Source organism: Anastrepha ludens, chromosome X (assembly GCF_028408465.1).
Source record: "Anastrepha ludens isolate Willacy chromosome X, idAnaLude1.1, whole genome shotgun sequence".
Lineage (NCBI taxonomy): Eukaryota > Metazoa > Arthropoda > Insecta > Diptera > Tephritidae > Anastrepha > Anastrepha ludens.
In genome coordinates, this window is record NC_071503.1 from 11344964 (window position 1) to 11367878 (window position 22915).

A 22915-nucleotide genomic window follows, 5' to 3' on the forward strand; every position below is an offset into this window, starting at 1 on the left:
TTATGATTTTGAAGTAGCAAGAGACTTCGTTTATTTAGGAAGTCCCAGCATGTCAGCATGGAAATCCAATGGTAATTTTATAGTTAATTCCTCTCTCGTATAACAAAACTAACACTTTATGAGTGTATCAGCATACCCTGTCCTACTATATGGCGCTCTTAGTAAATGCAAAAACCCTGAAGCGTATAAAACTATAATAAGCAACTATTCAATAATAAGTGAAATAAATATTGAAATATAAATAACTGAAATATTAAATAATTCAAAAAAGATATTACAATACAAAATAAAATAACCAACTGAAAAAAAATCATTAAGGCACAAATTTGATGTGAACTCTTCAATCGATTATTACGTGTTTTCCCTTTTATGTGTGGTACTTTTCAGCCCATGTGTTATATATAAATTAATTATTTCCACATTATTACCGAACAAAGTTTGTCCATATGCCATATATCCTTATAATAAACTAGGGAAAGTGTGTAGGGTATATATAGTATTTATGAATCCTTTCTTCTCGTAACAATTGTTTTTCTTTTTGTAAGTGTCTCTTAACTGATATTATTAACCTCTTTGTACATTCGCTATATTTGCAAATGAGTCGTTTTAAACCAGTATAGGGAAAATGAGTTTTATTTTATAAGACCAAAAAATATTTATTTAACAAAATTGTATACGTAAATTAACTTATTTACCAGCAGAAGCTCAATAATAATGCAAAGTATTGAATATGGAAACAAAATAAACATGTCATCCGTTTCATGTTCTTACACAACTTTTGCGTGTGTTCCTGTCTCTCAGCTTGTTGTTCAGTTCTGCGTGTGAATTGAGATGAACTGCTGATAAAATTTAATATTCGGTTATAATATTTATGGTGCATCCACGTAAAACCGATCACCCACATTCGTACGACCTTCAGCAGCAGTAACGGAGAAACCTAATATGCGCGCGTCTAGCTTCGTCACTTTATTTTTCTTCACTTTCTTTTGTTTTCCCTGTAAAAAAATTTAAATTCCATAATATTAAGCACATTATTTACAAAAATTTTAAATCTGGAAAATTTTATAGTTCAAAAGTATATAATAGTCCAAGTAGAGACGAAATCAAACGTTACGTTTTAGTATCAAGTATATCACATCTGTTTTGTTCTCATCAATGCATTACTTGAGCCAGTCAAATGCATGGCACATATGTACCAAATTTGAGAAAAAGTTTCATAGATATATACGAAGTGTGGCTGTTAAATCACATTAAACATTTTATTTTAATTTCATTAGCTTATTTACTTGTAACCACTCTTATTGTATACCCCTCCTATCTCTATCTGTATAACGACTCCCAATCGAATCTTTCAATGATCATACAGTGTTGGTATTTCAAGTCTTCTGCGAGTAGTTATCGCGTTGTGGAAGATCTGGCGAATAAAAATTATAAATCCTCTTAAAACAGAAAATATTTATAAACGTCCAAAAACATAGCATACGCAATGACATCCAAGTATCAAAATATTCAATTGAGCTGAGTACTTCTATTGTACATGCATCGTTTGAAGCCTGGAGAACGTGTGAAAATGATCAAATATTATCGAAATTCGGGCTCGGTTGTAATTTTGCTACGTGAATTTCGTCGTGAGGGCGGTCGTAACCATAGATTCAGTGCACACAGAAGAGAACAATGGGTATCAAAATAGAAAAAATAAACGTCGAAAGTTTAAAAACTGCGCAAAAGGATTCGTGTCGCGAAGCTATGAAACTTTAAATTGAATTACCAATGAAACGGAGTATAGTAAAACACATATCACATCAATCAAATGTCGTGGTCGTTTGTCCGAAATCTGCATGCTTGAGCATTAGTATGACGAGCATCTATAAGTTTTTGCATGATTTTGTGGTAAAAAATGTGTCTTCGCGTTGGATCCCACAACGTACGCATTCGAAAAGTCCCTGCAAACGCGACTGCACAAAGTGCTTCAATAATTGGTTCAAATAAATGCAAAAGTTTATTGATGATCATACAGAATATTTTGGAAAATAATAAAACAGTTTTAAAGCATCAATCTTCCTTTTCCCCATTATTTAACTAAAAAATAAATACAAACCAAGAGGTGCGAGCTCTTATATGTATGCAGGATTTATTGCAGAATTCTGCTTCGCATCCTTAAGCCTTGTTTGAGATAGTATAATACTATTTGATCCCTGCACCACTCAGATAAATAATTTTTCTGACCAAAGCTAGAAGTTTGCTCAGAAGTATTTACAGTACTCGTTCTTGGCTTTTGGGATAGCTTCCTTGGATGCAGTTATCCTGCACGTTCTTTCTGCGAGTTTCTCACTCTACAGCTCGTAGTTTCTGTCGGCCCCGATCTAAATTTATCGGGTACTTTAGAACCTTTGCCATACGTCAGACTTGTTGCTCTTCATTCAGGAGTTAGTATCTGGCGATCCTGAAGATGTAGCTCCACTAGATCAGTCAGTTGAGATGCAGTTTACAAACCCCCGACTGCTTTATCGTTTTTCTTATACTTGTTTAGTCCATAATTGAATCTCCCTAGTATTGAGGAATGAGCCCCATAAGCCCCAGTAGCACAGTAAGCCCACAGTTACTTACTGAGATGGGCGACATTTATGAGGTGCAACGTTAACCCTATGTACCTTCGAGGTTTTATATAAAGGGTTTTTCAATAAGTGCGGGTAGACGTGGAAATGGAACAAAATGGCGTTTGCTGTGTGGCACGTAGCGCCGTCCTGCTAGGTCCATATGGTTCAATATGGGCCATAAGAAATTGGAAGGGCCACCACGTCTACCGAAAAATGGGCACAATGCGCGCAACGTTTGCGTTAATGAAGACTCATTTTGATAATCAAATTTTATCATTTGAACGTGCTGTTCAATCGTGTAACTTGCCATGATGATTTGGCATAAACACCTGAATAATAAACAAAAGATTTGACAGATGTCACCAAAACAAAATGGCTGCCACAGGGCGCCAAAATCGACCCGCGCCAATTGAAAAACGTTTGCGTTAATGAACACTCATTTTGATAATAAAATTTTATCATTTGAGCGTGCTGTTCAATCGTGTAACTTGCCATGATGATTTGTTATAAACAACTAAATAATAAACAAAAGATTTGACAGATCTCACCAAAACAAAATGGCTGCCACAGGGCGCCAAAATCGACCCGCGCCAATTGAAAACCCCTATACTTTGTAATAAATGGTTTATATAAAACTAGCGTACCCTCGCCCACTTCGCTAGGCGATAAATTCAATGATTTGCTGAAAGAGAATAAAATTAATACGAAACAAAGCAAATTCTTTGATACAATTTCATTCGAACTTTATTGTAACACTTTTTGGTAAACAACGTTTTTGGTTTTTCCATCTTTCGCGTAAATGAATAATGACGATGGTTTGCCTACTCGTGAGCAAGCTGCATACAATTGTCCATGAGAAAAAATTGGGTTACCTAAATTAATGCCGCACATTTGTAGAGACTGCCCTTGCGCCTATTAATTGTCATAGCGAAGGCAAGGTGAATAGGGAACTGCAAACGTTTGAAATCGAATAGTAAATCCGTTGGAATCAGTGGAATTCTGGGTATCAAAACGTCTTCTCCTTCTTTGTACTTCCCTTTCAAAGTCTGGTACCGTTGCAAAGTCGTGGCACATTAATGTTGCGCAGCATAATAATCGGTGCTCCAATTTTTAATCGTAAATTATGAGGTGGTAGGCCTGGCAAATCGAGTGAGTTTAAGAATTCAGTTGCATAATTTACGACATCATCTTGATCAGTAAATAGTGGCCATTGACTTACTTATATGCAACTATGTCACCAGGTATTTGATCCAAAATAGCTACATTTATATCATTTACGTCCTTATTTTTCCCAGCTAAAATTGCTCTTTCGCTGAGCCAATCATTGTTTTTGTAGTGTTGAACTATGTTTGGAAATACACTCTGTATCAATGCCTCTTTAGACTGTGCAAAAGTGCAGAAATTGTTAGGCAATGTAATCATTCCTGTTGGATCGACAGACATTGGGTCATTTCCCATTTTCAGTAATTGGTGTGAAAATTCAGCTGCTGACGGATCGTTCTGTAGTTGAACACGTACGTTTGTGGTATGTGTAAGCGTGTTTACATGTCTCGATAAATACGATGATTTTAAACATTCATTGATTTCATCTGCAGCCGTAGATTTTGGGATCACAGGTAATGTTTGCCTGAAATCTCCAGCCAATAAAATCATGGCACCTCCAAAGACTGTTTGGCTTCCTCGTAGATCTTTCAAAGTTCTATCAAGTGCTTCTAATGATTTCTTGTGTGCCATAGTACACTCGTCCCATACGATGAGCTTACATACTTTAAGAACTTTTGCCATTCCAGAAGTTTTCGAAATATTGCATGTTGGTGTTTCATTTACCTGCATATTCAAAGGCAACTTTAATGCAGAATGTGCTGTGCGACCGCCTTCCAGTAATGTAGCCGCAATTCCGGAAGAAGCGAGTGCCAATGCAATGTTGCTAATATCAATTTCTTATTTCTTCTCAGTTAATTGCTGAAAATTAAATATTTTGAAAAAACAATTTTTTTTTTAATTTAACGTTTTTGAGAAAATTTTGTTCTTGAAAAAATTTCATACTTTTGTAAAAGTTTAAATTGATTTGTTAAAAAAGATTTTTGTCCGCTTTGAAAAACACCCCCTCGAAAAAATGTATTCTCTATTAATAGTGGAATATGAAATGCTTTGAAAAACACCATCTTTTTTTTTAATTTTGTTTGGTTTTCAGAAAATTTTGTTTTGACAAAATTTCATACCCTTGAAAAAGTTTTATTTTATTTTATTTGTTTAAAATTTTTGAAATTTTTTTTTTTGTAATTTTAGAAAAACACCTCTTCGAAGACATTTCTTTTATCTTTTTGAGGAAAATTTGGTTTTGAAAAAATTTCATGCTTTCGAAATTTTTTTATTTTACTTTATTTCTTCAAAATTTTTTAAAACAATTTTTTTTATAATTTTCGAAAAACACCCCTTTGAAAAAATGTTTTCTATGTGTCATAGTGGTATCCCATTAACTTTTAGGATTATAGTCAAATACTTACAAATATCTACGCTTTCACAAATAGCAACAATAAACAAATTTCCTCAAAACCAAAAAATTTACTTTTTTTCTAAAAAAATTCTAAACAAACAACGTAATAAATTTAGAATTTTGTGTTCACGAAAAAACAGTATTGTTTTTATTGTATTAACTGAAAACCAAAATGTTGCAAAAAATCAAAACAAAACTAAATTATTTTTTTGTGTTCATTTGGTCCATATGTTCCATAAAAAGTTGATATGGTAAATAATATGCAGGGTCTGATACACGCAAATTTCCATTGACCATTATAGTGACAAAATTATCGATCACCAATTCCAACAGGATTTCAAAATCAGAGTTGGAATGAGTTGTTGTGTGGTGTACTTCTGAAAAAAATGAGAAATAAACAAAATAAATCTAAAAATTCGAATTCTAACTTTATCTTGTGTATGTTCTTATTACCTTTGAATTTTTCCAATGAAGCACCATTCATTTTAAATTTTCCAAGAATTTTTTTTATCATTTCGCGTTTCTTTCCTTTTTCATTCGATTCCAACATTTGTTCATAGCCGAAAACATCGTTTGCAAACGCATTCATTTCCATATAGAATTGGTCAAAGAAAGCATTGCTCAATTGAATTGAAACATTATTTTCATAAATACTTAGGACCTTAACTAATGCACCTTGGTACATACCTAACGCAGATATTCATCGCGACCTTGACATCGATACTATTGATGAAACAATACAAAGCGCTAGCAGAAGACACATAAATAGACTATTAACGCATACAAATCCTATGATGAGAAGACTACCAAATAAAGAAAAATCTACCCAAAGTCGGCTTAACCGTCAAACACCAACAGATCTTGCAAAATCCTTGTAATCAATTGTCAACTAATCGTATATATCATTGTTTGTTAACCACTTGTTTTTAAATAATATGTATATATTTCTTCTAAATGAGCTTGGGGGCATTGGCCCTTCAATATCACTCTCATTCCATCTTTTTGTAAATCAAATTACTTATTGTCTAACGACAGGTGTAATATTTTATAGAAGAAATAAAAAAAAAAAAAAAAAATTTCATTCGAATCATCTGAAATTTCTGTATACAATACATTTCTGTATCACAATACAAATACAAAAAATTCAAAAAAAGTTGTACACATAAAATGAATGTCGATTCGAAACTTACTTTAATCTAACAATCGAGCAAGTTTTGTTTTGGACAATATTTTGATTTTTTCTTTTTTTTATATGAAGAAAATATTTAAAAGAAATTTTTTTTTGCTAAAAACCTTCCCCTAGTGGATCCCTATAATATGAAAAAAGAACGAATAAAATTGGCCTCGTATCGGCCCAAAAAAATGCGGACAAACGAACATCATTTCATTTTTATATATATAGATTATGATTAAAAAGATGACTTATTGTATGCGCAAATACGTTTTGTAAGAGAACACCGGAATTGGAAGGTATTGATCTGGAAAAAGTTCATTTTCAACAAGACGGCGCTATGTGCCGCACAAGCAACGAAACCATTGATCTTTAACGGAAAAAGTTTCCGGACAGTGTAATCTCTCGAAGAGGTGATCACAATTGGCCACCGAGATGTTGTGATTTAACACCTTGTGACTTGTTTCTTTGGGGCGACGTGAAAGAGAAGGTCTACGCCAACAGCCCAGGGTCGATTCAAGACCTCAAAGATGGGATTCGTGAGGCTATCGAGGACATAGGCCAGCCACTTTGCAATTCTTTGCAGTTTTAATGTATCCAAAGACAACATTCGAGGTCGTTTACGTCAAGAAGATATCAAATTCCGGAGCACTTGGAATAATATAATATATAAACGGATCAATATTGCGTAATATAAACGTATCAATATTGCGTATAATAAATATTATAAAACCATACAGGTTTGCTGTTGTTTATACTGTATTAGTCAAATAGTTTAAAAGTTATGGCCATCACACCTCGGTGTTGTTGTTTTTGTGGTACTAGTTCATTAGGCCCTGCCAGCCAGTGCAGCACGGTAGGCCCAGGAAGCGTGGTGTTTCGACAGGTCCAAAGGGAGAAGGGTGTTAGGTGAGTGGGTTTAAGAGAGCGTGTGTCAGCAGTGATTTTGAAGTAGCAAGAGACTTCGTTTATTTAGGAAGTCCCAGCATGTCAGCATGGAAATCCAATGGTAATTTCATAGTTAATTCCTCTCTCGTGGAACAAAACTAACACTTTATAAGTATATCAGCATACCCTGTCCTACTATATGGCGCTCTGGGTAAATGCAAAAACCCTGAAGCATATAAAATTGTAATAAGCAGCTATTCAATAATAAGTGAAATAAATATAAATATAAAATATAAATAACTGAAATATTAAATAATTCAAAAAAGATATTAAAATACAAAATAAAATAACCAACTGAAAAAAAATTTTTAAGGCATCAAATTTGATGTGAACTTTTCAATCGATTATTAGATAAACTGCTAGCAAGCACAATGACTCCTTTTTAGGTGCGGGACTTTTCAGCCCATGTGTTATATATAAATTAATTATTTCCACATTATTACCGAACAAAGTTTGTCCATATGCCATATATCCTTATAATAAACTAGGGAAAGTGTGTAGGGTATATATAGTATTTATGAATCCTTTCTTTTTGGAACAATTGTTTTTCTTTTTGTAAGTGTCTCTTAACTGATATTATTAACCTCTTTGTACATTCGCTATATTTGCAAATGAGTCGTTTTAAACCAGTATAGGGAAAATGAGTTTTATTTTATAAGACCAAAAAATATTTATTTAACAAAATTGTATACGTAAATTAACTTATTTACCAGCAAAAGCTCAATAATAATGCAAAGTATTGAATATGGAAACAAAATAAATATGCCATCCGTTTCATATTCTTACACAAATTTTGCGTGTGTTCCTGTCTCTCAGCTTGTTGTTCAGTTCTGCGTGTGAATTGAGATGAACTGCTGACAAAATTTGATATTCGGTTATAATATTTATGGTGCATCCACGTAAACCCGATCACCCACATTCGTACGACCTTCAGCAGCAGTAACAGAGAAACCTAATATGCGCGCGTCTAGCTTCGTCATTTTATTTTTCTTCACTTTCTTTTGTTTTCCCTGTAAAAAAATTTAAATTCCATAATATTAAGCACATTATTTACAAAAATTTTTTAATCTGAAAAATTTTATAGTTCAAAAGTATATAATAGTCCAAATAGAAACGAAATCAAACGTTACGTTTTAGTATCAAATATATCACATCTGTTTTGTTCTTGTCAATGCATTACTTGATCCAGTCAAATGCATGGCACATATGTAGGTATGAACCAAATTTGAGAAAAAAGTTTCATAGATATATACGAAGTGTGGCTGTTAAATCACATTAAACATTTTATTTTAATTTCATAAGCTTATTTACTTGTAACCACTCTTATTGTATACCCCTCCTATCTCTATCTGTATAACGACTCCCAATCGAATCTTTCAATGATCATACAGTGTTGGTATTTCAAGTCTTCTGCGAGTAGTTATCGCGTTGTGGAAGATCTGGCGAATAAAAATTATAAATCCTCTTAAAACAGAAAATATTTATAAACGTCCAAAAACATAGCATACGCAATGACATCCAAGTATCAAAATATTCAATTGAGCTGAGTACTTCTATTGTACATGCATCGTTTGAAGCCTGGAGAACGTGTGAAAATGATCAAATATTATCGAAATTCGGGCTCGGTTGTAATTTTGCTACGTGAATTTCGTCGTGAGGGCGGTCGTAACCATAGATTCAGTGCACACAGAAGAGAACAATGGGTATCAAAATAGAAAAAATAAACGTCGAAAGTTTAAAAACTGCGCAAAAGGATTCGTGTCGCGAAGCTATGAAACTTTAAATTGAATTACCAATGAAACGGAGTATAGTAAAACACATATCACATCAATCAAATGTCGTGGTCGTTTGTCCGAAATCTGCATGCTTGAGCATTAGTATGACGAGCATCTATAAGTTTTTGCATGATTTTGTGGTAAAAAATGTGTCTTCGCGTTGGATCCCACAACGTACGCATTCGAAAAGTCCCTGCAAACGCGACTGCACAAAGTGCTTCAATAATTGGTTCAAATAAATGCAAAAGTTTATTGATGATCATACAGAATATTTTGGAAAATAATAAAACAGTTTTAAAGCATCAATCTTCCTTTTCCCCATTATTTAACTAAAAAATAAATACAAACCAAGAGGTGCGAGCTCTTATATGTATGCAGGATTTATTGCAGAATTCTGCTTCGCATCCTTAAGCCTTGTTTGAGATAGTATAATACTATTTGATCCCTGCACCACTCAGATAAATAATTTTTCTGACCAAAGCTAGAAGTTTGCTCAGAAGTATTTACAGTACTCGTTCTTGGCTTTTGGGATAGCTTCCTTGGATGCAGTTATCCTGCACGTTCTTTCTGCGAGTTTCTCACTCTACAGCTCGTAGTTTCTGTCGGCCCCGATCTAAATTTATCGGGTACTTTAGAACCTTTGCCATACGTCAGACTTGTTGCTCTTCATTCAGGAGTTAGTATCTGGCGATCCTGAAGATGTAGCTCCACTAGATCAGTCAGTTGAGATGCAGTTTACAAACCCCCGACTGCTTTATCGTTTTTCTTATACTTGTTTAGTCCATAATTGAATCTCCCTAGTATTGAGGAATGAGCCCCATAAGCCCCAGTAGCACAGTAAGCCCACAGTTACTTATTGAGATGGGCGACATTTATGAGGTGCAACGTTAACCCTATGTACCTTCGAGGTTTTATATACTTTGTAATAAATGGTTTATATAAAATTATGATTAAAAAGATGACTTATTGTATGCGCAAATACGTTTTGTAAGAGAAAACTGGACTTTTAATTTCTTTATGACCTTTTATTCCTTTGGTATGTAAACGGTTTTCCAATAAGAGGTACTAGTGGATGGATTGCGCTATCGAGAGATGATTAACGATTTTTATGGCCGAAATTGGATGGTATTAATCTGGAAAACGTTCATTTTCAAAAAGACGGCGCTATATGCCGCACAAGCAACGAAACCATTGATCTTTAACGGAAAACGTTTCCGGACAGTGTAATCTCTCGAAGAGGTGATCACAATTGGCCACCGAGATATTGTGATTTAACACCTTGTGACTTTTTTCTTTGGGGCGACGTGAAAGAGAAGGTCTACGCCAACAGCCCAGGGTCGATTCAAGACCTCAAAGATGGAATTCGTGAGGCTATCGAGGACATAGGGCACTTTGCAATTTGGTTATGGAAATTTTCATGAAAAGGATATTGTCCTGTAGGCATTATGTAATTTTCAATGAATATAGAAAAACTAGTGTTAGTGCCTCTATTTCGCACTTAATATACTGCTTTTTGAATCATATAATTATTGGTTGTTAGTATATATGCCGCTATATAAATGCTGTTAAATAGGTGCATCCTTCTTCCAATACGCGTACAAATTTTGTTAGTTTTGCGAGAAATTTAGAAAGCGTACGTTCGTTTTACAAAAAAAGTTCAGCGTATGCAAAACAATTTGAAGCAGTGTTCCTATGTAAATATTCTAAGGGACCAAAAATGGCACGTCGATGTGTAGCAATAAATTTTAACAATAAATAAATGTGCAGGCGTATACCGAAGCTGAAAATGTTTACGACTTCACCAGACGAAACCCAAAAAAATACCTGTCCAAAGTAAGATCAGAAGATCATTTATTCCTACTCTTAATCGTTGCGTGAAACGAAAGCAGTTTTAATGTATCCAAAGACAACATTCGAGGTCGTTTACGTGCAGAAGATCTCAAATTCCGGGGCACTTGCAAAATTCACAACAGAATTGGGCAAATGTAATATTCACGGATGAATGATGCGTATAATAAATATTATAAACCCATGCAATCCGGTTTATTATTGTTTATACTGTATTAGTCAAATACTTTAAAAGTTATGGCCATTTGCTCTGATTCACACTTTGGAATAGATACTTGGATATCTCAAAAAAAGTAAATTTGTAAAGCTAAAAGCAAAGCAAGGCGAAGTTTACTATTCGGTTATTTTTAGCAGCATAAATCTTACATTTTAATATTTCGTTCGTTTGCTGACGTGTAAACACGTGTTTTCGGCTACTCAGTGTTTTTATTATAAATAATTGATAAATTGTGCAGTATTATCCGCAACTCTGTAATGTGATTATGCGTGCTACCTGTCGTAACTAACACCTGTATCTATTCTTCTACACTCTGTTCCTGTAATTATGGGACCAAAAAAGTTAAACGTAGAAGTGGCATACTGTGGCAAGTGCTCTGTAATTGTCCGCGAGGGAACATCTAGTATTCAATGTACAGATTGTCGTCTCTGGTTTCATCATAAATGTACCAATCTCTCAACCGCTGATTTTAGGAATCTGGCAAACCGTATTAAGAAAGGTGAAGCAGCCTGGCATTGCTATCCGTGCGAAAGTGAGGTTAGCGTCCGCACGTTCGACGATCTATTAGAGGAGGACGACAAACGGGATCCGATGGGCAATCTCGATAGTCTGCTGGATAAACACTTTGTGCGTTTCACCAAGCAGTATGAGCAAAAATTTGAGGCCTTTAGGTCCGAAATTACAAGCAATCTGGCAGACATCAGAGCAGAGGTTAGTAAGCTGTCCCAACAAAATGTTAACCTCTCCAATAAATGCTCAAAAATTGATGACAGGTTAACGTTAGTCGAGAATAAGATTAACTCCCATGTAAGCTTACCGGCATCCAATGAAGCAGTTTTCGTAGAGCTGAGCGAACGTAAACGCCGCGAGGCTAATGTCATTGCGTTCAACGTCCCTGAATCATCTAAAGCAACTGGAAAGGAGCGGCTGGAGGATGATAGATCAAGTCTGTCATCTATCCTGCCACCAGAGTTATCTTGTGACTCAACTGGCCTAAAACTTCGTAGACTGGGACGACACACACCAGGTCGTTCCCGTCCACTACTTGTAGTGACCCCAACTGCAACGGATGCAATCACCTTACTCAAAAGTAAGCCAGCTGATGGTAACACCACGATATCTTTCAAACCGGATCTCACTCCAACACAGCAGGAATATCTGAAGAGCTTACGCTCTGACCTTGCCTCCCTTGAGAAGAATGGTGATTTGAGCAAGACAATAAAATATGTGAATGGCATACCGAAAATAGTAACAAAGAATTTTCGTTCGATCAGAGAGGAGGAGGAAAGTGACAAATCTCACCGTCTACTACCAGAATGTTCGCGGTCTACGCACAAAACTCTGTGAATTTCTCAAAGCCACGTCAATTAGTCACTACGATATCATCTGCATCACCGAAACCTGGCTACAGCCCGCTATACATGACGGTGAAGTACTGGACCCCACTTACAACATCTATCGCAGAGATCGTAACCAGGCAACGAGTGGTTGTCAGCGTGGTGGAGGTGTGCTCATAGCTACAAAACGGCACATTCAAGTAGAATCGATTCAAATCAAGGAAAACAATATTGAGGAACTCTTTATTAAAATTAAGATTAACAATGGCAATCTTATTTTAGGCTGTGTCTATATACCGCCACATACCACGTACGAAGCCTATCACACGCACTTATCTGCTATTTCTTTTCTTTCCGATAGCTTCCAGAATGCCAGTCTATTGGTCCTTGGTGACTTCAACATGGCAAGTAGCTCACCCAGAAATGAATGCACGAGATTGTTATACGACAGCTACTCTACATCCGGATGCAAGCAATGCAATCGTGTATTCAATGAGCAGGGAAACTTACTCGACTTTTGCTTCAGCAACACTGACACAATCCCGTATGGAACTGTTGCTCTGGTTCCTGAGGACAAGTATCACCCGGCCCTAGCCTGTCAGCTCAACTTCCAGCCTAGCTTAACACCGGTCGGTATCCCTAACTATGCTTTCAAGAAGGCGGACTATGTCAGCTTGAATGTCTTCTTTATGAGAACCAATTGGACAGATTTATACCAGCAAAAATCTGTTGATGATAAACTGCGTTGGCTCTACAACATTATTCAGGAAGGTGTTACCCAATTCGTGCCGGTTTACTTCAGCAAACCCAGTAGATCTCCACCTTGGTTTTCTAGGGAATTAACTGCGAAAATCATCCTGAAAAAAGCAGCGCACGCACAGTATAAAAAACAGAAAACCAGGCGAAACTACACACTCTTTAGTAACCTGAGGCAAGAGTGCAAAAATCTCTGCAACAAGTGTTATAATGCGTATGTTGATAGGGTAGAAGGGTCACTGAAAGGTGATACCAAGGCGTTCTGGAAGTATATCAAGGATAAGAAGCGAGGAAACAGTGACATTCCAGCACCCATGGTCTGGGATAATCAATCAGCATCAAGTGGCGTAGAGATCAGTAACTTATTTGCACAGTTCTTTAAAAGCATATATGCACCGGTGTCTGACGATAGCGTAACCCTAGCACACTCACACCCTTACACGCAATCGGTAAACCTAAATGACTTTGAGGTTACCTTTGACAATGTCTTCAAGCAACTGAACTCCGTAGATCCTAGTAAAGGTGCGGGACCTGATGGCCTACCGAATGCCTTTCTTAAGAACTGCGCCAATGGCCTCTGTGAACCGCTGACACACATTTTCCAATCGTCTCTGCAGTGTGGTGTTTTTCCTACAGACTGGAAACTCTCGTACAACAGCCCCATTCATAAAGAAGGTCCAAAGAATACAGTCACGAATTATCGGCCAATCTGCATTCAGTCGGCCTTGGCTAAACTTTTTGAAAAGCTGATCCTACCAAAACTCTCTGCTGCTTTTGATCCAATCATTACCACAAGACAGCATGGTTTTATTAGTAGCCGTTCAACGTCAACTAACCTTTTCGCCTACACCAACTATCTACTGAACTCACTGAATACCAACACCTGTGTTCATAGCATCTATACTGACTTCAGAAAAGCGTTCGATCGAGTTGACCATGACATCTTGCTATACAAGCTCAGGAAATATGGCGTCTGCGGCAAAGCGTTAGACTGGCTTAGGTCATATCTAGCTGGTAGGCACCTGCAGGTCAAAGTGGATGGCCACCTATCCGATGAATATGTGGCTAACTCGGGTGTTCCGCAAGGTTCTCACCTCGGTCCGATTCTTTTCAGCATATTCGTGAATGATATTGGTAACGACTTCAACTCGGAATACCTACTCTTTGCAGACGATCTTAAAGTTTATCGATCAATCACTAGTGTGCTGGATAGTCATCTACTACAACAGGACGTCGATAATCTCTCTGGCTGGTGTGCAAGGAACAAACTGGATCTCAACTTTAAAAAGTGTGCTGTGATGTGCTTCTCGAGATCGCGCACTCCCTTACCTGCAGTGTACACACTCAATGGTGATAAAATAAGGGAGGTGGATGACATCAAAGACCTCGGTGTCACGATTGACACAAAACTAACTTTCCACAAGCATATAGACGGAATAACTCAGAGAGCTTTTAAGATACTCGGTTTTATAACTAGGAATAGTAAGGACTTCAAGAATCCCTACTCCCTGATTTGTCTTTTCAAAACTCAAGTTCTTCCAATACTGGAGTACGGATCCATAATCTGGTCTCCATACACTGAAGCAGGCATTACTAGACTTGAAAGAGTGCAGCGTAAGCTCTGCAAGACCTTAGCCTTCCGACATTCATCATCAACCGCTTCAACTACAGAAGATATCTACATTCGGTACAACATCAACAGTCTGCGGGCTCGCCGACGCATAACTGATCTGGCGTTCTTCTATAAAGTGGTAAATGGTATTATTGATGCCCCGGAAGTACGCAGCTCCTTCGAGCTTGCCCCGGCTGGTCTCACTCTTAGGAATAGTCGTCTACTGAAAACAGTCGCTACTTACAAAAGCTACGTCTATCACGGCCCGTGCAATAGAATACCCATCAGTGTCAACTCACTTCATGGTGTTCTCGACTTCTATGGTGGAACCTACGATACTTTTCTGCGAAATGCCAAAAATATCATCCTATAGATTTTTCTCAAGAACCGTCTGGCCCATTTTCTTTATCATTGTATTACTTACCAGCCCTCTATAAATTCTGTTTCTGTACCCTCTTTTTATTTGTATGTATATTGCCGATTGGCGTTTGTTAAATAAATAAATAAATCACATCTCGTTGTTATTGTTTTTGTTGTACTAGTTCGGTTGTCGTCGCGCAAGAATTTTTGCGCTCGATCGAGTAGGAAATAGCAAAAACAAAGACAAACAAGAAATGATACGCAGATGTGCAGGTATTCACAGAATGAAATCCAAAATCAAAGTATATTTTGTTTTACAGCTTTGATATAAAGTAAAGTAAAATGTAACATAGGGTTGCGGTGTGCAAAACTAAAAAATGTAGTAGGTGATGCCACTTAATTATGCTATGGCGCTCTGAACATTCTCCCCCCGTTGGGAGATTATACTGCCAACCATGTTATCATCGATGGGAAGAGCGCACAATTTGGCAATGGCTCTTTTACAAACGCCACCTTCAGTTTTAACTTCAGCTACTCGAACCATGCCATCATCTATTCTGATTTATTCTACCAAGCGGCCATTTGAGCGGTGGCAATACTTCATACTTGATGAGGACAAGCGTTCCGACTGCGATATTGTCTCTTGACGATCTCCAACGGGAGCGTGATAAGTATTCGGAACTCCATCTTTTCCAAAATACTTGCTGCAGGAACTGAATTCGCTGCCAGTGTCCAAGTCGGCCGATGTTAAGTGTCGAAAGGTTTGGTTCTGTTATGGATGTGAGTGGAGCACCTATCAACAAATGCGCTGGTGTTAGCACATCTAAGTCGTTAGGATTTTCTGAAATTGAACAAAGTAGTCGAGAGTTTATCACCGCTGAAATTTGACATATAAGAGTCCTAAGTTCATCAAAAGTAAGCAAAGCTGAACCAACAACTCGCCAGAAGTAGAATTTCGCCATTTTGATTGAGGACTCCCAAAGGCCTCCAAAATGTGGAGACCTTGGTGGTATGAACTTCCAATCAATTCCTTCGATGAGACATTGCCGGTGAACTTCTTCAACGTGTTGTTGCTTAAGGAAATGTTATCGTAATTCAGCCATCTCATTTTTCGTCCCAACAAAATTTGTGGCGTTATCGGACCAGATGACCATCGGTTTGCCGCGAATAGAATAAAATCGCCTCAAGGCGACTAGGAACGACTCAGTAGACAGATCCTTGGCGAGTTCCATATGAACAGCCTTCGTAGTAAAACATATGAAGAGACAAATATAACATTTGGTTGGTGGTCTCCCTCTTATTTCAGATCGGTAGTGAAAAGGTCCGCAATAGTCAACACCAGTGGTGAGAAATGGTCGGCTGGGTCGGACGCGGCCTTCAGGTAGATTGCCCATGATTTGTTCACACATCTTGGGTCTGAGTCTAAAACACCGCACGCATTTGTTTATGATGTGACTTACGGCTTTTTTTGCCACCAACGGGCCAGTATTGTTGTCGTATTGCTGCCTCTAATGCTTGAGGTCCGGCATGTAGATTCTGGTGATGAAAATGCATTATTATAGAGTTAGTAAGTGGATGTCCCTTCGGCAACAGTTCCTTAAACGACCTCCAACTCGAATGAGTCCAAAAGAATCTAAAAAGGGCGTCAGAGATGTTAGTTTACTTGATGGACTTATGGGCAAATTCCTTTTCAGAGCCTTATATTCCGAACAAAATTGAACTCGTTAAACCATACGAAGTAAATACCAAGTTCCTTGTTGAATGTGTACTGTAGTGAGATTACCTGAGCGGTCCATCTTAACGAACATATGCACATAGCCATATATTCACTGCATTGCTGCAAAGGAATTAATGTATTTGCAATTCAGCGAGGCATCAATTACTGAAGACGAGGACAGTAAAGCAACTTTCCGTCGTTTAGGTAAATTTTCAAGTTTAATACTATGTTTGGGCCAATTTATTTCTGATTCGTGTAGAAATAGAGGTCCGTTGGTCCAAAGCGATGAACTTGCCAATTCGATTGGCAAAGCACCTCTTGATAGCGCATTCCATATCTTTTGTGGACTGTTGTATGGTTGTAATGCGATTGGCGACACAAACATTAAAACTAGACGGTGCCTCCTTTAGCCATGATAAAACCGTTGTGGAGTCCGACCAACAGAAAAACGAACAATTGAAAACGCGTAACTTGTCAATGGCATGGACTACTTGCGCCAAAAGCGTGGCTGCACATAACTCCAGCTTGGGAACTGTAATTGATTTCAGGGGTACTCTGGAGTTTGAGCAGAGTTATGTAGTGCGAACGTTTCTCTGTAGGCGGGCAACAATATAGACACAAGCGCCGTACGCTGAGAGGCTAGCGTCGCAGAATGCATGTAACTCCAGACTAGCATTTAGGCTGGCCACGTATCGAGGAAATTTCAATTGTTTTAGGGTACTGAATTCCCCATACAGCTGAAGCCAAGCTGTTTGATGCGATATTGGTAGACTTTCGTCCCAATCGAGCCCTTCCATCCATAAGCGTTGAAGAAAAATTTTTGCTTTGCATACGATGGGTCCAATCAATCCTAGTGGATCATAAAATTGGGCAATTGTTGACAAAACTGAGCGTTTAGTTATTTTCTTATTTGCCTGGCGTGCAACAAACGAAAATAGAAGCGTCTGGTACGTTGCTGAGCACTTTTGGTACATTCGACCACCATTTCCTAATTTTAAAATTACCTTTACCTAGTAGTTCAGATGTTTGTTGCATTATATGAGTTACGTCATTAATGGTATCGCCGCCGGTGATTAAGTCATCGACGTAGAAATCGCGCAAAATGATCTGAGCGTCAAGGGGATATGAAGCTGCTTCATCAGCCGCAAGCTGATGCTTGGTGCGAACTGCTAATTACGGTGCGGACTGTGTGCCGTAAGTCACTGTATCGAGTTTGAACATTTGGATGCCATCTTGAGAGTCATCCCTCCAAAGTATGCATTGCAAGTAGTTATCAGGGGTTGCGACTTTAATGCACCGATACATCTTACAAATGTCGCCGCTCAGTGCGACCGAATGTGATCGAAAACAAATGAGAATATCTGCTAGCTTTGCCTGTATCGTTGGACCCGTCATCAGTACCTCATTCAATGAATACTCAGTTGTCGTCAGCGCTGAGCCATCGAACACAACTCTGAGTTTGGTTGTTGTACTGTCATTCTTGAATACGCAATGATGAGGCATGAAGTAAACAGGTACTGTTGTTGGTAGTTTTAAGATAGGAGACATATGATTGAGCTCAATATACTCCTTCATGAATAATGAATATTGTGCTTTCACTTCGTGATTGCGCTGAAGACGCCTTTCAACAGCCAAAAACCGTCGCAAAGCCTGTTGGTACGAATCTCCAAGTAGATGTACGCTAGGTTTTAAAGGAAGGCGAACCCAATATTCACCTGTCGCCATACTACTGTAATGCGCCTTGAAATGAGCCTCGCAATCGATTTCCTCCTTTGTAGCCTTTCGAATGGGCTCAAAACTGTTTTCTACCTCCCAAAGTGAACGCACCATATCGTTGGTAGTTTGATGAACCGCATCAGACTCAAATGAATTTGTTGCTGTAGTTGTGTAGGATGATAACCTTGACGAGATACCACGACCGCCAGACACAACCCAGCAAAAACGAGTTTTTTGCAAAATATGATTTTTATTTCTTAAATGAAATTGACCAATACATAGCAGGTCAAAGAACATGCTTGCGCCGATCAGGAGGTCCACACGTTGCAGCTTGTGAAATTCGGGATCTGCCAAAGTTATGTTCGCTGGAATATCCCAATGCGTGATGTCAAGTGAATAATTTGGTTGGGAATCGATGATTGTTGGAGTTACTGCTGCATCTATAGTCGCAGTGAAGTTGCTATGGCATGACTGAATGAAGATGTTCCCGCTGGAGTTGATAACGAGTTCTGACTCTCCAATGCCCGAAACTGTCACTCAAGACTTAGATTTTTTAAGCTGTAATTGACTAGCGAGTCTAGTTGTTACAAAATTAAGCTGGGAAGCGGAATCAAGAATGGCACGCCATGGCACGAAAGAACCGACATAGTTGCGAATTAAAACAATAACAGTAGCAAGTACCACACATTCATTTGAGTTAGCAGTTGGGTGAGCTGGAGACGAGTTGCTGTCTGTCATGGCTATGAGCGGTGCTGACTGCGCTGGACTAGGTAATCCTTCAGGTGGTCTGAGATTCGTCTGATCCGTCTGATTAAAACGCAATAGAGTGTGGTGCATCAACGAGCAACGGCGACATGCAGATGATTTGCACTGCTGCACCTGATGGCCTGGTTTAAGGCAGTTAATACACCATTTAACGTTTTTTGCCTTTTTCCAGCGTTCATTCGGGCTAATACTGGCAAACACGGGACAGGAGTAGACGACGTGATCGTGCTTATTACAGACAGCGCAGATTTTTTGAGCAGTCTTTGATACGACAAATGAGGTTTTTCGATATTTGGCATTGCTTACCTGAGTGCTAGGTGTCTTCGTTACCATAGCTTGGGCCACATTTTCTATTGCTTGGCATCTCTTTTGCAAAAAAGTAACCATGTCCGTCCAAGTGGGCAGTCTGTCAGTTGTTGTTGTAGCAGTATCTTCGCCCTGTCAGTGTAGTGTAGTTACCGGTCGTCTTAGTCTAGCTCATCTAACGGTAGGCCCAGGAAACTAGCTGTTTCGACGGGTTGGGTCCAGAGGGAGGGAGGTGTTAGATGAGTGGGTTTTATAGGGCATGTGAAAAGGTGGTTAGTGTTGTTGTTGCATAGGTAGCCCTGTCAGTGTAGGCATATCATCGTTCGTCTTCGTCTGGCTCATCTAGGGGTAGGCCCAGGAAACATGCTGTTTCGACGGGTTGGGTCCAGAGGGAGAGGGGGGTTAGATGAGTCGGTTTAAGGGGGCATGTGAAGAGGTGGTTAGTGTCGTGCGGAGTACCTTCACATGCCGGACATGTGTTTGGTATGTCGGGGTCGATTCTGGATAAGTAGGAGTTTAACCTGCTACAGTATCCAGAACGTAGTTGTGCCAGTGTTACACGGGTCTCACGGGGAAGCTGGAGCTCTTCGTCTGCCATAGGTGTTTCCAGGTTTCAGTAGTGGGACCACTCTCCCTGCTTTCCACTTGTCAGGGATGATGAGAGTGGCCATGGACAGATTGAAAACCCTTGTGAGGAATCTTACTCCCAGGGGTCCCAGATGCTTCAGCATCAGCGCGTTTAAGCCGTCAGGCCCAATGGCTTTCGATGATTTCGACTTGTTGATGGCCCCCTGAACCTCATCACCGGAGAAAGTAAGTGGCGCACTGTCGTTCGTCAGTTTGTGCAGCCTTCTGGTAGCACGACGTTTGGTTCTGTCGCCCGGAGGATGCAATATGAAAAGCCGGCTAAAATAGCTCGCGCATTTCTTCGGGTCGGACGAAGTGCAACCGTTGAAGGTGATAGCCACCTTGTCGTTGTGCTTCGTCGGGTTTGACAGGGACCCAACGGTGGACCAGAGGTGGTTAGTGTCGTGCGGGGTGCCTTCACATGCCGGACATATGTTTGGTATGTCAGGGTCGATTCTGGATAGGTAGGAGTTTAACCTGCTACAGTATCCATAACGTAATTGTGCCAAAGTTACGCGGGACTCTCGGGGAAGCTGGAGCTCTTCGTCTGCAATAGGTGGTGGGTGGACTCCGATTACGGCATTCACAGGACGGGAGTTCAAGAAGGTGGTAACGGTCTCCCGGTGAATGTCATTTATAGACTGTCTAAATACTGTCCGGTCCAGTAGGTTACGGTCAGTCTTGTCCTGGATTTCGCCAGCGTAGTCTAGGAGGTGTCTCCTGACGTGCCTTTTGAAGTTTGATCTCGAAATATCACTGACGAGTGCCGACCGCTCATGTAGTTCGCGGACCACCTCTTCAGCCCTGGCGGGAGTGTCGACTGATAAATGTCATCTAGTAGTGTGGAATGGCTGACTGTATCGAAAGCCTTTTTCAAGTCCAACGCTACTAGGACAGTCCTCTCGCAGGGGCGGTTTTGGTTAAGCCCGCGATTTATCTGGGCGTTTATGGCGGTGAGTGCAGTGGTGGTGCTGTGCACTCGTCGGAAACCGTGCTGATGTGGGGCTGGGGCCAGGTGTTTCGTGTAGAGTGGGAGTAGGAGGGCTTCAAGTGTCTTCACTACTGGGGAAAGGAGAGTTATCGGCCGATAAGACTCCCCTTGGTTGGCGGGTTTCCCAGGTTTCAGTAGTGGGACCACTCTCCCTGCTTTCCACTTGTCAGGGATGATGAGAGTGGCCATGGACAGATTGAAAACCCTTGTGAGGAATCTTACTCCCAGGGGTCCCAGATGCTTCAGCATCAGCGCGTTTAAGCCGTCAGGCCCAATGGCTTTTGATGATTTCGACTTGTTGATGGCCCCCTGAACCTCATCACCGGAGAAAGTAAGTGGCGCACTGTCGTTCGTCAGTTTGTGCAGCCTTCTGGTAGCACGTTTGGTTCTGTCGCCCGGAGGATGCAATATGAAAAGCCGGCTAAAATAGCTCGCGCATTTCTTCGGGTCGGACGAAGTGCAACCGTTGAAGGTGATAGCCACCTTGTCGTTGTGCTTCGTCGGGTTTGACAGGGACCCAACGGTGGACCAGAGGTGGTTAGTGTCGTGCGGGGTGCCTTCACATGCCGGACATATGTTTGGTATGTCAGGGTCGATTCTGGATAGGTAGGAGTTTAACCTGCTACAGTATCCATAACGTAATTGTGCCAAAGTTACGCGGGACTCTCGGGGAAGCTGGAGCTCTTCGTCTGCAATAGGTGGTGGGTGGACTCCGATTACGGCATTCACAGGACGGGAGTTCAAGAAGGTGGTAACGGTCTCCCGGTGAATGTCGTTTATAGACTGTCTAAATACTGTCTGATCCTGGAGTGGTCTGCCAGTTTTTTCCTGGATCTCGTCCACGTAATTAAGGAGATGTCTCCTGATGTGTCTGGGAGGTGGCTCAGGCACAAGCAGGTGTCTGCATGGGTGAGGCCTGCGGTAACACCCTAGCAGAAACTGCTTGCCGAGCATTTTGTTGTGCTTCTTTACAGGGAGCATGTGAGCCTCGTCGTGCAGATGTTGGGTTGGTGACATCAGGAGACATCCTGTCGCGGTCCTAATAGCAGTATTTTGGCAGGTCTGGAGCTTCGTCCACTGCGTATCACTGGTTCCAGGCGACCAGACAGGCGCAGCATAGTGTAGAACCGGTCGGCCTATTGCTTTGAAAGTCGACAGCAACAATTCTTTGTCTTTGCCCCAAGTGCTGCCGGCAAGCGACTTGAGGACCTTGTTGCGATTCTGTACTCTCGTTGCAATAGCGGTTGTGTGCGCTGAGAAGGAGAGCAAGCTGTCAAAGCTGACTCCCAATATTCTTGGGTTATTAACCCTCGGTATTGGGGTATCATCGACGTGCATCTGAAGTTGCAGCTTGACCTCCTTTGTCCAGGTGGGGAAAAGGGTCGCCGTGGATTTAGTGGGAGAAAGTTTTAAGTTTCTCGCAGTGAAGAAGGAAGAAAGGCGGGCGAGGTAGTCGTTTACTTTGGCGCATAGGCCATCAATGTCATTGCCCGACGCCATTATCGTGCAGTCGTCGGCGTATGAGACCAGTGAGACTCCCTCTGGTGGCTGAGGGAATTTCGAAATATAGAAATTAAAAAGCAAGGGTGAAAGGACACCACCCTGCGGTACTCCTTGCTTTATTTTTCTCTGTTTTGAAGTTTGGTCTCGAAATATCACGGACGAGTGACGACCA

General features: G+C 40.0%; 2 protein-coding genes across 7 annotated transcripts in view; one reads left to right on the top strand and one right to left on the bottom strand.

Annotated features, from left to right (window-relative positions):
* Positions 1–615: 615 nt before the first annotated feature.
* LOC128870441 (GIGYF family protein Gyf) overlaps positions 616–22915 on the bottom strand; it is a 219399-nt gene continuing 197099 nt past the window's right edge. For 4 of the 6 annotated variants that reach the window (XM_054113069.1, XM_054113071.1, XM_054113070.1 and 1 more), the window contains exon 8: positions 7996–8223. In XM_054113069.1, coding sequence (XP_053969044.1) covers positions 8098–8223 — 126 coding nt within the window. In that variant the 3' untranslated portion in view covers positions 7996–8097. Of the gene's footprint in view, positions 996–7995; positions 8224–22915 lie in introns of those variants that run through there. The other 2 variants (XR_008455376.1, XM_054113073.1) reach the window with 2 other exon arrangements.
* Positions 13808–15201, top strand: LOC128870442 (uncharacterized). Its single transcript, XM_054113074.1, has 2 exons — positions 13808–14280; positions 14348–15201. Exon 2 carries the CDS (start codon positions 14445–14447, stop codon positions 15129–15131), a length of 687 nt encoding a protein of 228 aa, XP_053969049.1. The 5' UTR covers positions 13808–14280; positions 14348–14444; the 3' UTR covers positions 15132–15201.

What these genes read in the sequence shown, in the direction of transcription:
- LOC128870442 (XM_054113074.1), top strand. Translation starts at nt 14,445, where the DNA reads ATGTGCTTCTCGAGATCGCGCACTCCCTTACCTGCAGTGTACACACTC.